Source organism: Lolium rigidum, chromosome 6, assembly GCF_022539505.1.
Source record: "Lolium rigidum isolate FL_2022 chromosome 6, APGP_CSIRO_Lrig_0.1, whole genome shotgun sequence".
Taxonomy (NCBI): domain Eukaryota; kingdom Viridiplantae; phylum Streptophyta; class Magnoliopsida; order Poales; family Poaceae; genus Lolium; species Lolium rigidum.
The window spans coordinates 107,455,602-107,469,508 of NC_061513.1; the positions used below are offsets into that span (position 1 = coordinate 107,455,602).

The 13,907-nt window shown below is 44.6% G+C and overlaps 2 protein-coding genes across 2 annotated transcripts; one reads left to right on the forward strand and one right to left on the reverse strand.

The window, feature by feature from the left end:
• The first annotated feature begins 249 nt into the window (after positions 1-249).
• Positions 250-4,043, forward strand: LOC124661349 (NADP-dependent malic enzyme-like). The gene is made up of 17 exons (XM_047199212.1): positions 250-542; positions 619-966; positions 1,080-1,185; positions 1,278-1,343; positions 1,437-1,532; positions 1,630-1,701; positions 1,806-1,889; positions 2,016-2,114; positions 2,512-2,559; positions 2,639-2,692; positions 2,766-2,864; positions 2,961-3,050; positions 3,156-3,233; positions 3,328-3,402; positions 3,491-3,581; positions 3,675-3,803; positions 3,885-4,043. Exons 1-17 carry the CDS (start codon positions 250-252, stop codon positions 3,971-3,973), a joined length of 1,917 nt encoding a protein of 638 aa, XP_047055168.1. The 3' UTR covers positions 3,974-4,043.
• Positions 4,044-4,607: 564 nt separating this feature from the next.
• LOC124664901 lies at positions 4,608-9,627 on the reverse strand. Its single transcript, XM_047202320.1, has 10 exons — positions 9,431-9,627; positions 8,439-8,524; positions 8,280-8,357; positions 7,794-7,906; positions 7,657-7,722; positions 6,850-6,951; positions 6,227-6,752; positions 5,849-6,054; positions 4,899-5,062; positions 4,608-4,767 (listed from the first exon to the last, which is right to left on the reverse strand). The coding sequence occupies exons 1-10, from the start codon at positions 9,556-9,558 to the stop codon at positions 4,608-4,610; spliced, it is 1,629 nt and encodes a 542-aa protein (XP_047058276.1). The 5' UTR covers positions 9,559-9,627.
• Between the last annotated feature and the right edge of the window lie 4,280 nt (positions 9,628-13,907).

Sequence of the window (13,907 nt, forward strand, 5' to 3'; positions counted from 1 at the left end):
GCGACGCGAGCCTGGACCGGGCTGGGCTTTGCGGCCTAACGGGCTGAGGCGGCCCAGTGCTTTCTCCAGGTGGACGAATCCCCGGCCCTGCCGCCGTGCTTCTAGAGCCGGCCTACCGGGGAGGCGCGTGGCGCCACCTCTCCCGCCACGTGTCGCCGGACAAGAGGCGGCGCGCGGTGTCGCCATGTCTTCGCTGTCCGCCGCGCGGCTTCTCCAAGTTCTCCTGCTCCTCCTCGCCGAGCTCCCTTTATGCTCGGGCTACACCGCACCAGCTTGGCTCGCATTGCATCCGCTACCAGAGAGGCCTTGGCGCGTCGGTGCAGCAGTAGGAGCAATAGCAGAATAGGATCAGCGAGAGCGGCGCAGTGCGGTGCTATGACCGGAGGACGATCAGGGGAGGAGGGAGGAAAGAACGGCGCCGTGCCGCCTTCGTCCGACGCCGCGATGGCCGGCGTGGCCACCGGCGGCGTGGAGGACGCCTACGGCGAGGACCGCGCCACCCAGGACCAGCCCGTCACGCCGTGGGCCGTCTGCATCGCCAGGTAATTAACCACACACCATGCTTAAGCTTCTGCTCCATCGATCATCGATTACATAGCTCGGTTGATTTGCATGCAGCGGCCACTCCCTGCTGAGGGATCCGCGGCACAACAAGGGCATGTCGTTCACGGAGGAGGAGCGGGACGCGCACTACCTGCGCGGCCTGCTGCCGCCGGCGGTGCTGCCCCAGGAGCTCCAGGAGAAGCGGCTGCTGCAGAACGTGCGGGAGCTCGAGACGCCCCTGCACCGCTACATGTTCCTCGTGGACCTGCAGGAGCGGAACGAGCGGCTCTTCTACAAGCTCATGGTCGACAACGTCGAGGAGCTGCTCCCCGTCGTCTACACGCCCACCGTCGGCGAGGCGTGCCAGAAGTACGGCTCCATCTTCAGAAGGCCGCAGGGCCTCTACATCAGTCTCAAAGACAAGTACGTTTCTGACTGAGCCGAGCCGGACTCCTCGTTCGTTTCATTCTGTCTGTGTAAGCGAACTGAATATTCACTTGTACGTGTCATGTTCCTGTTCCTGGTGCGTGCTCCAGGGGAAGAGTGCTGGAGGTGCTGAGGAACTGGCCGGAGAAGAGTATTCAGGTCATCGTTGTCACCGACGGCGAGCGCATCTTAGGCCTCGGAGATCTTGGCTGCCAGGTCACTCACTCACCTCTCCGGCCGTCTCTTTTCACCAAATTAAATTCCTGGCTCGTTGCTTATCATGGGTGGAAATCATGTGCCACATGCAGGGTATGGGGATTCCCGTGGGGAAGCTGGCTCTGTATACTGCCCTTGGTGGCGTCAGGCCATCTGGTGTAAGTACATAGTACATTAGGACTGTGTCTTGTTCTGTTTACAGTGAGCAATTAGATAAACTGATGTGACTTTGTTTCCATTTTCCGTCCCAGGCATTGCCTATAACCATCGATGTGGGGACGAACAACGAGGAGCTGCTGAATGACGAGTTCTACATTGGATTACGGCAAAGAAGGGCCACTGGCCAGGTTACACGTTTGCTGCATCTTCCTTGGTCAAACTCAGTTGTCAGTTGTCACACTATGGTCATGCGTCCTCACAGTTCGCCTCCATTTCTCGTTTCAGGAATACACTGAGCTTCTGGATGAGTTCATGGCTGCCGTTAAGCAGAATTATGGGTCGAAGACTCTTGTCCAGGTATGGAACAGTCGAAAGAACTAGTTCTGATCTGTACCTGACCTGTTATAATGGCCACTTACCCAAATTTCCTTCGCATTTCTTTTGACATGTAAACTTAACAGTTTGAAGACTTTGCAAACCACAACGCATTTACCCTTCTTGAGAAGTACAAGGGAACCCATCTCGTCTTCAATGATGATATTCAGGTAGTGCCAGGGACAAGATTTTGTGGTTTCTGTATCTTGGAACTAGTATTATGATTACTCCCAGCAAAACCAGTGGATTTGCTTATGCGGTGCGCAACCCTATAATTTTAACTTTGGTATAAACAGGGCACGGCTGCGGTGGTCCTTGCGGGCCTTATTGCTGGTCTGAAGTTTGTTGGCGGAACTTTAGCTGATCACAAATTCTTATTCTTTGGTGCGGGAGAGGTTAGTAATCTCAACGCAAAACAGATGGTCCTGCGTTACTCCTGGTTACTTCAGACTGCTGCAAAATTTCAAAGCATCTACCAGTGCTGTGCTGCTCCATCACAGATTGCTTCTCATTCCTGATGAACTGAATGATCGAATGAAGATTTGCTAGGGACATGCTATGCTAAATTCTAAAGCATTTGTATCGTGCTAGTTCTGTTGGTTCTCTTTTAGGAATGGAATGACAATGCATATTACATTATCAGTTTTTTAGATCCACTTGTTATATTTTACATGCTAAGATAGTCAGTTTTTTTGTGCCATATGGTGCCTCTACTGAACCCTTCTAAGCATGTTACTCATCGATTGGTTTTAAGTTTGTGAGTAATCGGAGCCCAATTATCTGTTCTTGCAGGCTGGTACAGGCATTGCTGAACTAGTGGCTTTGGAGATATCAATGCAGGTAGTTGGTTTTGTTAATTTTTGTCTCGTTGGGATCTGGAGTGTGTTACTAATGATGTTACTCTTATGTTATGTTTCAGTCCCACCTTTCACCCGAAGAGGCTCGCAAAAATATTTGGCTTGTTGATTCAAAGGTATTGCAAAGCATTCCCTCCTGGTTTAAAACAATCGATAAGCGACCGTATCCTGATATATAGTGGGTTGCAGGGGCTGATCGTCAGTTCGCGTAAAGAGTCTATACAGCCTTTTAAGAAGCTATATGCACATGAGCATGAACCAGTCAAAGATCTATTAAGTGCCATCAAGGTATAAAGCTACACTGAACTTTAGAGACTCGCAATAGTGTTCCAGTGTATACTTCTGTTTTATCAGGCAGGCAGTACATTGATTTCCATTTTTCAGGACATCAAACCGACTGCACTCATAGGATCAGCTGGTGTGGGTCAAAGTTTCACCAAAGAGGTGATTGAGGCTATGTCTTCGATTAACAAGGTAACACAAACATCATTGACATTATAGTTCACAAAAGAACAGTACAATCTCAGCCTGCCTTAATAACGATTCTGACGACTGACCGCTAATTACAACAAAATGCAGAGACCAATCATCCTTGCTCTATCAAACCCAACATCAAAATCTGAATGTACTGCTGAGCAGGCATATTCATGGAGTGAGGTAATATTCTACTAATGATAATTTCATGCCATCCTTGATAAATTATAGCATGCCAAAACACATAATGTTTAATGAGATTTATGTGTTCATGTAGGGCCGTGCAATATTCGGGAGTGGAAGCCCATTTGATCCAGTCAAATACAATGACAAGCTTTTTGTACCTGCACAGGTTAGAAAATTGAGTCTGTATGTCAATCAATATCTATTTCTAGTTTTAACAGGGTGAAGTTGCTCATTTCCATTTGTAAAAACATCAGGCGAACAATGCGTACATCTTCCCAGGGTTTGGTTTAGGTGTAGTGATCTCAGGGGCAATACGGGTGAAAGATGATATGGTCCTTGCTGCAGGTAACTACAAGTATTGTTTCACTTGACTGAAGTGTGCTACTCTGTCGAACTGTGCTGATTGTGCATGCTTGTTTTGTTTTCGGTGTTGAACAGCTGAAGGCCTAGCCGAACAGGTCACCTCAGAGCATTTCGACAAAGGTCTGATCTATCCGCCCTTCTCCAGCATCAGGAAGATCTCAGCTAACATCGCAGCTCGTGTCGCTGCGAAAGCCTATGACCTTGGTAATATCATAGTTTAGTTTAGTTTACCACTAGCATTCTAGAAAATTTCAAACAATAAATTCATATATTTTCTGTATGCAGGATTGGCTAGCCATCTCCCTCGTCCAAGAGACTTGGTGAAGTATGCAGAGAGCTGCATGTACAGCCCCATCTACCGTTCTTACAAATGAATCCATGGTAAACTGCCTAAGCCAAGAATAATGTACAGTTGGACCTGATTATGATTTACTGTGTCTCCGCCATTGGACACATGTGTTTTGTTCATGTTTTTTGAGCTATTGTGTACCGGATTTGCTACAGCGAGCTAATATCCCGTGTTTGGAAGAGAATAATGTATATAATAAAATGGTGTGCTTGAGTTGCATAGGGTTTTTCCATGTACAAGTATGAAATGTTTACGTGGTCAGACAGCAGGAATCTGACTTGTTTGGATGAGAATAATGTATAATAAAATGGTGTGCTTGAGTTGCATAGGGTTTTTCCATGTACAATTATGAAATGTTTACGTGGTCAGACAATGGGAATCTGACTTACTTTTGATAACAACATGCTGAATAATTTTCCTTGTTCCTTTTCAATGGGAAGCTATAGTACTGTATGATAATTTACATGGCATGTACTTGACAGCACAAAGTCGTCCTGGGGTGAGATTCTTGACGAAGTTGTCAAGTAACGTTCAGAATGGTGTGCAACAAGCAACCCGTCATACTGCAGACTATAATGAACAATTTCACCAGAAACGCCCAGCTATGCAATTCTAGAGAAGCAAGAGGAGAAAATGCAATGCTGGCTGTGACCACCGACCTACACAGACGATCTGTCCTGTGCTGATTGTGTATCATCTGAAATTCGGGAACTGCGTATCCCCCAGAAGGATTTTGGAAGAACATTCCTCTTGTCAGCCCTGAATAGCCAGCCAATGTTGGACTCACAGGCAGCGCACAGCGCAATCGTCCATGTATATCTGCAACAACTTCCTCCTCTGAGTCGGTGTAACAAGCAATATGTGCAACTATGGAAGTTGCCTGCTGCGTTTTCCAGTTCAAGATAGGAAACTGAAAAGTAAATAGCATACTAGAGAAGTAGAGACCATACCCTGGGAACCAGCTGTGATCTCCAGAAGGATTGCCATGGAGTGCAAGCCCGGAAGCATTGTGCAGTGTTATCACCTCCTGCGCAGAGTCGTACGGCTTGACACATGCACCAACTGGGTCATCACTAGACATTACCACCTTGTGACTACGTCTTGCAATGAGAGCCTACAATAGTAAATCGACTTGTCACATTGCCATATCAATTATAATATTTAATTTAAAACTACCTTGATTTACATATAATTTTAGTTATGCCTTCCGCTAAAATTCATAGCCAGTGTCCCAAAGAGCCAGGACCTCTCCAAGATCTTAAATAAAAAAGATATCAGCATACTTCCCAAAGAGCCAAAAGAAAGTCCTGCGCAGTTCTCCATAGCTGGACTGCCAGGGCCTACTGTTTTCCTGAAGGAAACAACTAACGGGTGCCGACTGGACTTTATTTTCAAAGTCAACACCAAAATATCAACTCAGCAGAATCTGCAATTAGTTTTAGTTATCTAGAGCTAGAGAACCAGCGGTTCAGAATTGTTTCCTGGCCTTTTTACATGGCGGTTCAGAACACCAAATGTGCACAAAAGAAATTTGCATAACTTTTTAGACACCGGTCCATTTAAAACAAATCTAGACCTTATCTGCCGGAAACCTTGGTGCTAAGGTTGTTGAAAACCCTGGCCACAGCATAGATGCCTACATGAAGCAATTTGGTTTTGTGAACCATAGATGGCTTGCTCCGGCATACCAAGTAGACCTGTGGCTGCAACTGCAAACCACAGACTGGTAAACCCAACAACAAGCCGATACAAATAAGCAGGACCACAGCAGTGAAGATTAAGAAACCACATAACAGAACTAATGCAATCAAGATTGGGGCGTCAGATGGAGTTGGAAAAGAAGCTCAAATTATGATCAGGAACTACAGCGAAAATAATATGAAGGTAAAAAATCATTTACCAGGCAATTTTTACATCTTATGAGATTAAATGCCTTCAGTATCTGAATCTCCCGCTGTAGCCGATATGAGACTCCATCGATATCAAGCAATTCCTGTCTCACAGATCCTGGCACGGGCAGTCTGCTTCCAATGTGAAACGACAACATATCTGGTTTTTTCACATAGTCATCCATGCTTGGTTTTGTGATTATCTGTCTCCACAGATCTACCATTAAAGTAAGCTCAGGTCATACATACAGTAAGCCTTAATCAGAACTCAACATACTAAGAAATGGAAGGAGTATTATTTGGTTAAAAATAAATGAACATAGAACAATATGGAGACAGTTTTTGCCACATTATGATTATGACCAAGAAGAGGTGAAATAACTCAGTACCTGCAGCCCTGCTAGCAAGCGAATATGAATCGTACATATCGTAAACCCATCGGGGCCAAAATGATAACGGAGCCTCCAATGCCATCTTTGAATTATAAGCGGCATGGTACTGCCTCTGCCGTTCATCTTTCTTCCTCACTGCCGACAAGGATTTAGGGGATGCAAACCAAATATCGCCATCATCAGCCATGGTGGTATCCTTGACTGGATGACATAATGCACCAAATTCATTCACAGATTCATGCTTCTGCCAAGACGGTTCAGGCAAGAGATCTTCATCTTCGTTTGAGGAATAGTATATTCTTGTATCTGTTACTGAATGGTCACTTGAAGTACTAGTGGATGACAGAGAATCAAAATCATTTTCAGAGTCCATAAGATCTCTCTGCTTGAAAGAAGATACAACAAAACTGGGCACTGATGAATCACATTGCTTGAAGGTATTACTTGCAGCTAACTGTCCAAATGCATCTCTTGGAGTTCTTAAGGGCGCATCTTCTTCGATGATTTGGACTTCACCCCATGGCTGTCAATGGATAAAAATAAAAGGAAGTTGCGCCATCATGGAGCTCTGTTTCATAGCATTACAGAATAACAGGTAATTAGACTAAATCTGAACTTACTACTTCATCGACGTCAACCCAACTGCGTCTAAGGCAAAACCGTTGCTGACCTCGAGTGACAACTTTTGATGAGCCATCATCCAATCGCATAATTTGGTGTATCTATGTTAACAAACAAAAGCGTAAGGAGACCTGATTACTGGGAAGAACTTATCACAGAACAGTACAAGAAAAATGGTTTGACGAAAGAAAAAAGAGAACTCCAGCAACATATGGCATTTCAATATACAATTGCCTTGCTTGAAAGTTTCAGATAATACAAGGTATTGAACACGGCAACATAGCAATGACATGTGTAGCGCATAGTTATGCTTCAGGTGTGCTGTTGTGTAACATCAAAGGATTACATACCAACTCCACCAAATATTGAATTGGTGATGACAGGCTACTCCATTAAGACATTTGCAAGTACAGCCAACTCTACCTGTCCATACCATATGCGTTATATAGTAAAGAATGGATATTCCCTATGACAATTTAACATTTCTTTTTCATCATTTTGATGGCAAGGGACTAAAGGGTATCCACAACAGCAATGTCTTAGACTTGGCACAGTGAGAGAGACATGCGATATTTTTACACATAACTGTTAATTGAATAGCTCGGGTGCATGTTTGCAGAAAAATGGTTCACAGATGAGATACACCAAAAGTAAGGATATGGGTTCGATGAACTGATATAAGCATACAAACAAAACATAACCAAATAACAGAAAAACAGAAACGGGCAAATATGAAATGCTAAAGCTCAATACAGTGTTTGATTCTAACCTTTATGAACTTCTGTGAAAACAGAAAAAAAAAATACCTCTGCTGTTGTGCCAACTGAAGCAATAGGATGACGTCCATCATTAATGAGTGGGTCGGCGTAAACCTGAAGTCGAAGAATTGTCAAAAAATAAAACTACAATATGACACAGCAAAACAATGGTGAGTAGCACTCACCACACCTATCATGCATGGAGTATCAACATGATTAATAGCCTTGTCAACAGTTGCTAATAATCTAGGCTGAATTACTCTAAGAGTCAGGGTAGCTTCAGGAAACAAAACAAATCCTGCAAAAGTATACCATAAACTTGAATAAAATTGGTATGCTAAAAATGCTAACCATTAAGGTGTTACGTTGTGAGCAACAAGTGGAAGGATAACACAGATGGGTATCCCCAAACTCCGATTGTACTTTGTTGGTTTGAAATAGATGAGATACTGTTCCACTTCAGGAGCTTTCGCTCCCAATTGATTTCGAGGAAATTGACAAGCTTTAACAAATAAGGTAATTTAGTAAGTTGTGCAGTTAATGTCATGCACAGATGGATCAGTTATTCAGAATGGGAAACACCTGAAAATGTATTGCCTCTTTACTCGGATAATTTGAGATAAACTCCCCTATCCTAGTATACTTGAATGCAGAGTCAGTAGCAAGGCTACCTTGAAGATAAAACATAGGTAAACTGAGGACAGCACCACCATTCAAGAAAGCAAATCTGCGTCGGGTATCATCAACCTCTGTCACATAAACAGACTTCAAAACTATGCAGCTAGCATAACAAAACATGCTAAGATCAGCGTTAATAACCTAATACTTACCACCAACATATGTATTCAGGGAAGCCCGAGATGTATTAAATGTAAACTCTTCAGAAGTGCTAGCCTCTCGATCTCCATGAGTATTTCTGTGATAGAAGAATGAGGAAAATGAATAAAGCATGGTTTCTCATAAACATCAATTTAAATTAACTGATCCAAATTTACTTGTACCATTCATCAGAGAATTGGTACATTGAGTCGAAAGTTCAGTGGACTATACTGCATGGTATGCTTGGTCCGAAAAAGTCAGTAGATTCTACGATTGGGTCTGTAGATTATAGATGGGGATCGTCCCATGGTTTCAGTGGGATGACCCCATTCCTCTTCTGTTTACTAGCTGCTTATGACAGATGCTTACACCCAAAGCATGAGGATATCAATCCAGCTCAAAGCAAACACTACTCCTCACGTTGTACCAAGGGGAAAACATATAATTATGAATGGAATCGCTGCAAGTGTGAGAGCAATTGTGAGCACCAGGTAAACTACCTCATCAGTCTTCGCAACATCAGATCGTCCATTCACACTCAACAGGAAATGGGGAATACCACCATTTAATATTGATTCTACAACTGATGTGTATCAACAATGTTACGATGTCGGGTGCCAAATCACCTTAAACAAAATAAGTTTGGAGCAATCGAAACCTATGGGTGCCACTGCCTACCGACCATCGCACCACCAGCTTCTACAGCTGTGAAACTGAGTTCAATTTCGAGCGCATAGCCGTCTTCAGTAATAAGCTCGAAAGCTTTCCTCAACCCCAATGTTCAAAATGTTGAGGAGGGCAGAAGGCACACCCTAACTTGTATTTCCTGAGTAACAATTACTCCAGCATACCAGAAACTAGTAGCAGGTTAAATAACGTCAACTGCAACACGTCATGGCGAGCGAAACCCCTCTCCACTCTCCACCACCAAATATCGAACAAATAAGCCGCAATTTAAGCGTGGAGCGCAGGGGAATGGTAAAATAGGGGCGAGGGGTCGGACCTGAGGAAGGTGGCGACGTCGGAGGAGGAGGATGAGCCGGAGTCGTCGACCTCCTCGACCTCTAGCTCCTCCATGTCCAGCTCCAGGATCTGCTCCATCTGCCTCCGCATCCAGGCCGGCTCCGCCATTCCGGCGCCGCCGCGCGAGCGCGAGGACACGGGGTGTGGAAGGGACGCGAAACGGCGATGAGTTCCGCGCTCTCCGCTTCTCCCCTCCGCCCTTTTTTTGTTGGTTTGACAGCACTTTCTCCCCTCACTCTTTCGCCCCCGGGGTTCAGACTCGAACCCCAACCCTGTAAAAAGCAGTTTTCGTAGAGGAGTGCAGCATTTTATAGCTCGTTTTCTTAAAAATATTGAAAATCATATTTTGAAGTTTCAAAATAAATCGAAAATAAATCTGCATGTAGTTGGTGATATATATCACAAGTCTGTAAAATTTCAGTACGAAATACGTTGTGATCTGGTCTGTACAAAAATGACAAAAATTTAGATCTGGGAATAGTGAACAATACACATTTTCAAAATCCCCAAAACTGTCAGAATTTGTTATTTTTGTGTAGCCTAGATTACAATGAGTTTTGGATTGAAACTTTGCACGGTTGCGAAATACATAATTACCTACAGCCAGAATTTTTTTCCACAAGTTTTTGGAACTTGGAAATACCGATTTCGATTTTGTTTGTAAACCATCCTAAGTGTAGCCCGAGCTACAAAGTGAGTTTTCTAGAGACGATGGCATTTAAAATAGGGTCACGTCCAGCTCTTAGAGCAACTCTAGCAGATCCCTAAATTTGTCAAAACCGTAAAATAACCGCTCGTTTATAGTTTTCGTTCGGTTCCGCCCGTCGATCAGATCTTGTATACCGACATGAACCGAAAATAAGAGTAGGCCTTCAAAAAAAATTCCACCCGACCAGTGAATACATGGTTTGCGCGGCTGATCCGAGTGAACACTCTATTCACGCGGGGATATGGCGTGCTGAAATTCCCGATTCTCTTTCCCCATGTTCTCTTCTTTCACGTAGCCTCTCTCTATCGTCGCGCGGCCATCGCCGCCTGCTAGTATCTATTTCGGCTGCATCTCCCACGCGTGTATGGACTCATTGTGTCTTCGAATGCATGCTCTCAGCTCTTCGATAGACGTCGGGCGTTTGTAAGTAGCTTGGAAACTATGGGTGAAGACGCGCTTCAGCTCGTCCCAGTCATGGATCGATCCTGCGGGGAGGTTCTCGAGCCAAGCGTGCGCGAAACCTCTCAGATGCAGTTGTAGTGATTGCATAGCAGTGGTTTTTGTACCTTCGTTGCATCGTATTATCATCAAGTGATTGTTCAGCCAAATTTTAGGCTCCTCCACTCTATCATACTTGCAATGATTAGAAGGTAATAAACTCCAAGAGCATGGGATCAATGTAGCACCTCTTAATGCGGAAGTAGGGATAGGATGGGGACTCAGTTACTCCCGAGAGAGAATACCCCTGTGGAGACTGCTCTCCTTGAGCCTCTTCCTCCTTGATCCACTCGCCGGCCTCTCTCCCCCTCGCCGCCGATGGCCATGGTGGCTGACGGTGGGTGCGAGAGGGGTCTGGCTTCTTCTAGTTTTAAGTTTTCTGGTTTTTAGCTCTCCTCCAGCAAATAATAAGGTGGCTAGATCCATATTCTTCTGAGATTCTTCTCAAGCTCTTCTTCTTCTGGAAGAGGATCGATGGGAGGAGGGTGCAGATGGATCTTATGGTAGCACCTCTGTGTTGAATCCATGGCAGGATCTTGCTTTGGCAGGTCTTGTTCCTTTTCCCCCAATCTCTTCTTGCTGCAATAAGAAGCCTATGTGGTGCTATGAGGAAGCTGTTGTTGTTCCTGGCGCGCCATCGAGTCGCTGGTGAGTGCGTATCATACCGTTGGGGAACCCCAAGAGGAAGGTATGATGAGCGCAGTAGCTAGTTTTCTCTCGGTGAGAAACCAATGTTTAATCGACCAGTAGGAGAAAGAAATCACTTCTGAAGGTGTTGCAAGCTGACTTTTGGCAGGGCACACTACCGGCGTCAGCAACAACGTGGAACCTGCACACAACACAACCAAAATATTTTGCCCCAACTTACAGTGAGGTTGCCAATCTCACCGGTTTTGCTGAAAACAGAGGATTAACCGTATAGTGTGGAAAGAGATATTTGTTTGCAGTAAAATAAAGAGAATGGTGCTTGCAATAAATAAACGGAACACGTGTTTGTAGGATAACGTTGCATAGAAAACAAAAATTTTCCTACCGCGAACACGCAATCCAAGCCAAGATGCAATCTAGAAGACGGTAGCAACGAGGGGTTATCGAGTCTCACCCTTGAAGAGATTCCAAAGCCTACAAGATGAGGCTCTTGTTGCTGCGGTAGACGTTCACTTGCCGCTTGCAAAAGCGCGTAGAAGATCTTGATCACGATCGCTTCCGGCGCCACGAACGGGCAGCACCTCCGTACTCGGTCACACGTTCGGTTGTTGATGAAGACGACGTCCACCTCCCCGTTCCAGCGGGCAGCGGAAGTAGTAGCTCCTCTTGAATCCGACAAGCACGACGGCGTGGTGTCGGTGGCGGTGGAGAATCCCGGCGGAGCTTCGCTAAGCGTGCGGGGAAGAAGGAGGAGTGGGGCGGCTAGGGTTTGGGGAGAGGGGGTGGCCGGCCTCCAAGGGGTGCGGCCAAGGTGGTGGCTTTGGTGTGTCCTTCCCCCTCCCCTATGCCCCTCATTATATAGGTGGAACCCAAGTGTTGGTGTCCAAGTCTTCGAATAAGACCCGAAACCAAAACCTTCCATAGGAGGGGGCAATCCTAGCCCAACTAGGACTCCCACCCAAAGGTGGGATTCCCACCTCCCATGTGGGGGTGGCCGGCCCCCTATGGTGGAGTCCACTTGGGACTCCACCCCATCTAGGGCTGGCCGGCCATGGAGGTGGAGTCCCTTGTGGACTCCACCTTCCTTGGTGGTTTCTTCCGGACTTTTCTAGAACCTTCCATAGAACCTTCCGCGACATTTTATTCACATAAAATGACATCCTATATATGAATCTTATTCTCCGGACCATTCCGAACTCCTCGTGATGTCCGGGATCACATCCGGGACTCCGAACAAATATTCCAACTCCATTCCATATTCAAGTACTACCATTTCAACATCCAACTTTAAGTGTGTCACCCTACGGTTCGAGAACTATGCGGACATGGTTGAGTACTCACTCCGACCAATAACCAATAGCGGGATCCGGAGATCCATAATGGCTCCCACATATTCAACGATGACTTTAGTGATCGAATGAACCATTCACATATATTACCAATTCCCTTTGTCTCGCGATATTTTACTTGTCCGAGGTTTGATCTTCGGTATCACTCTATACCTTGTTCAACCTCGTCTCCCGACAAGTACTCTTTACTCGTACCGTGGTATGTGGTCTCTTATGAACTCATTCATATGCTTGCAAGACATTTAGACGACATTTCACCGAGAGGGCCCGGAGTATATCTATCCGTCATCGGGATGGACAAATCCCACTCGTTGATCCATATGCCTCAACTCATACTTTCCGGATACTTAATCCCACCTTTATAGCCACCCATTTACGCAGTGGTGTTTGGTGTAATCAAAGTACCTTTCCGGTATAAGTGATTTATATGATCTCATGGTCATAAGGATTAGGTAACTATGTATCGAAAGCTTATAGCAAATAACTTAATGACGAGATCTTATGCTACGCTTAATTGGGTGTGTCCATTACATCATTCATATAATGATGTAACCTTGTTATTAATAACATCCAATGTTCATGATTATGAAACTAATCATCCATTAATCAACAAGCTAGTTTAAGAGGCATACTAGGGACTTCTTGTTTGTCTACATATCACACATGTACTAATGTTTCTGGTTAATACAATTATAGCATGATATATAAACATTTATCATAAACATAAAGATATAAATAATAACCACTTTATTATTGCCTCTAGGGCATATCTCCTTCAGCCTCCCACTTGCACTAGAGTCAATAATCTATTTTACATTTGTAAAGATATAACACCTTGGCCTTCCGGTGCTTTATCATGTATTGCTCACGGGAGAGGTTTTTAGTCATCGGATCCGACACGCTCGAAACGTATGTATTTTGTAATTCATTTGCGTCTCAACGCATCACTCATTTCCAAATGAGTTGGCATTTAAATATGTTTGATCTTCTGGTGGAACCTTAATTCCGCTGTCTGAAATATGTCACTAATATTGTCACACACAATATAGCTTCAAATTTTTCACTCTGTCGGAACTACACCAAGTTCTCAAAGAACCTCTTGACTTAACATCCTTTGTCATTGTCAAAATAATGACATACTCTGCCTTCTTTTGTAGAATCCGTCACAATATTTAGAACTCTTCTAAATCTAGCATAGACAACTTCTAGCTCATTGTGCTACCTTTTAAACAACACTTAGTCTAATTTGAGAT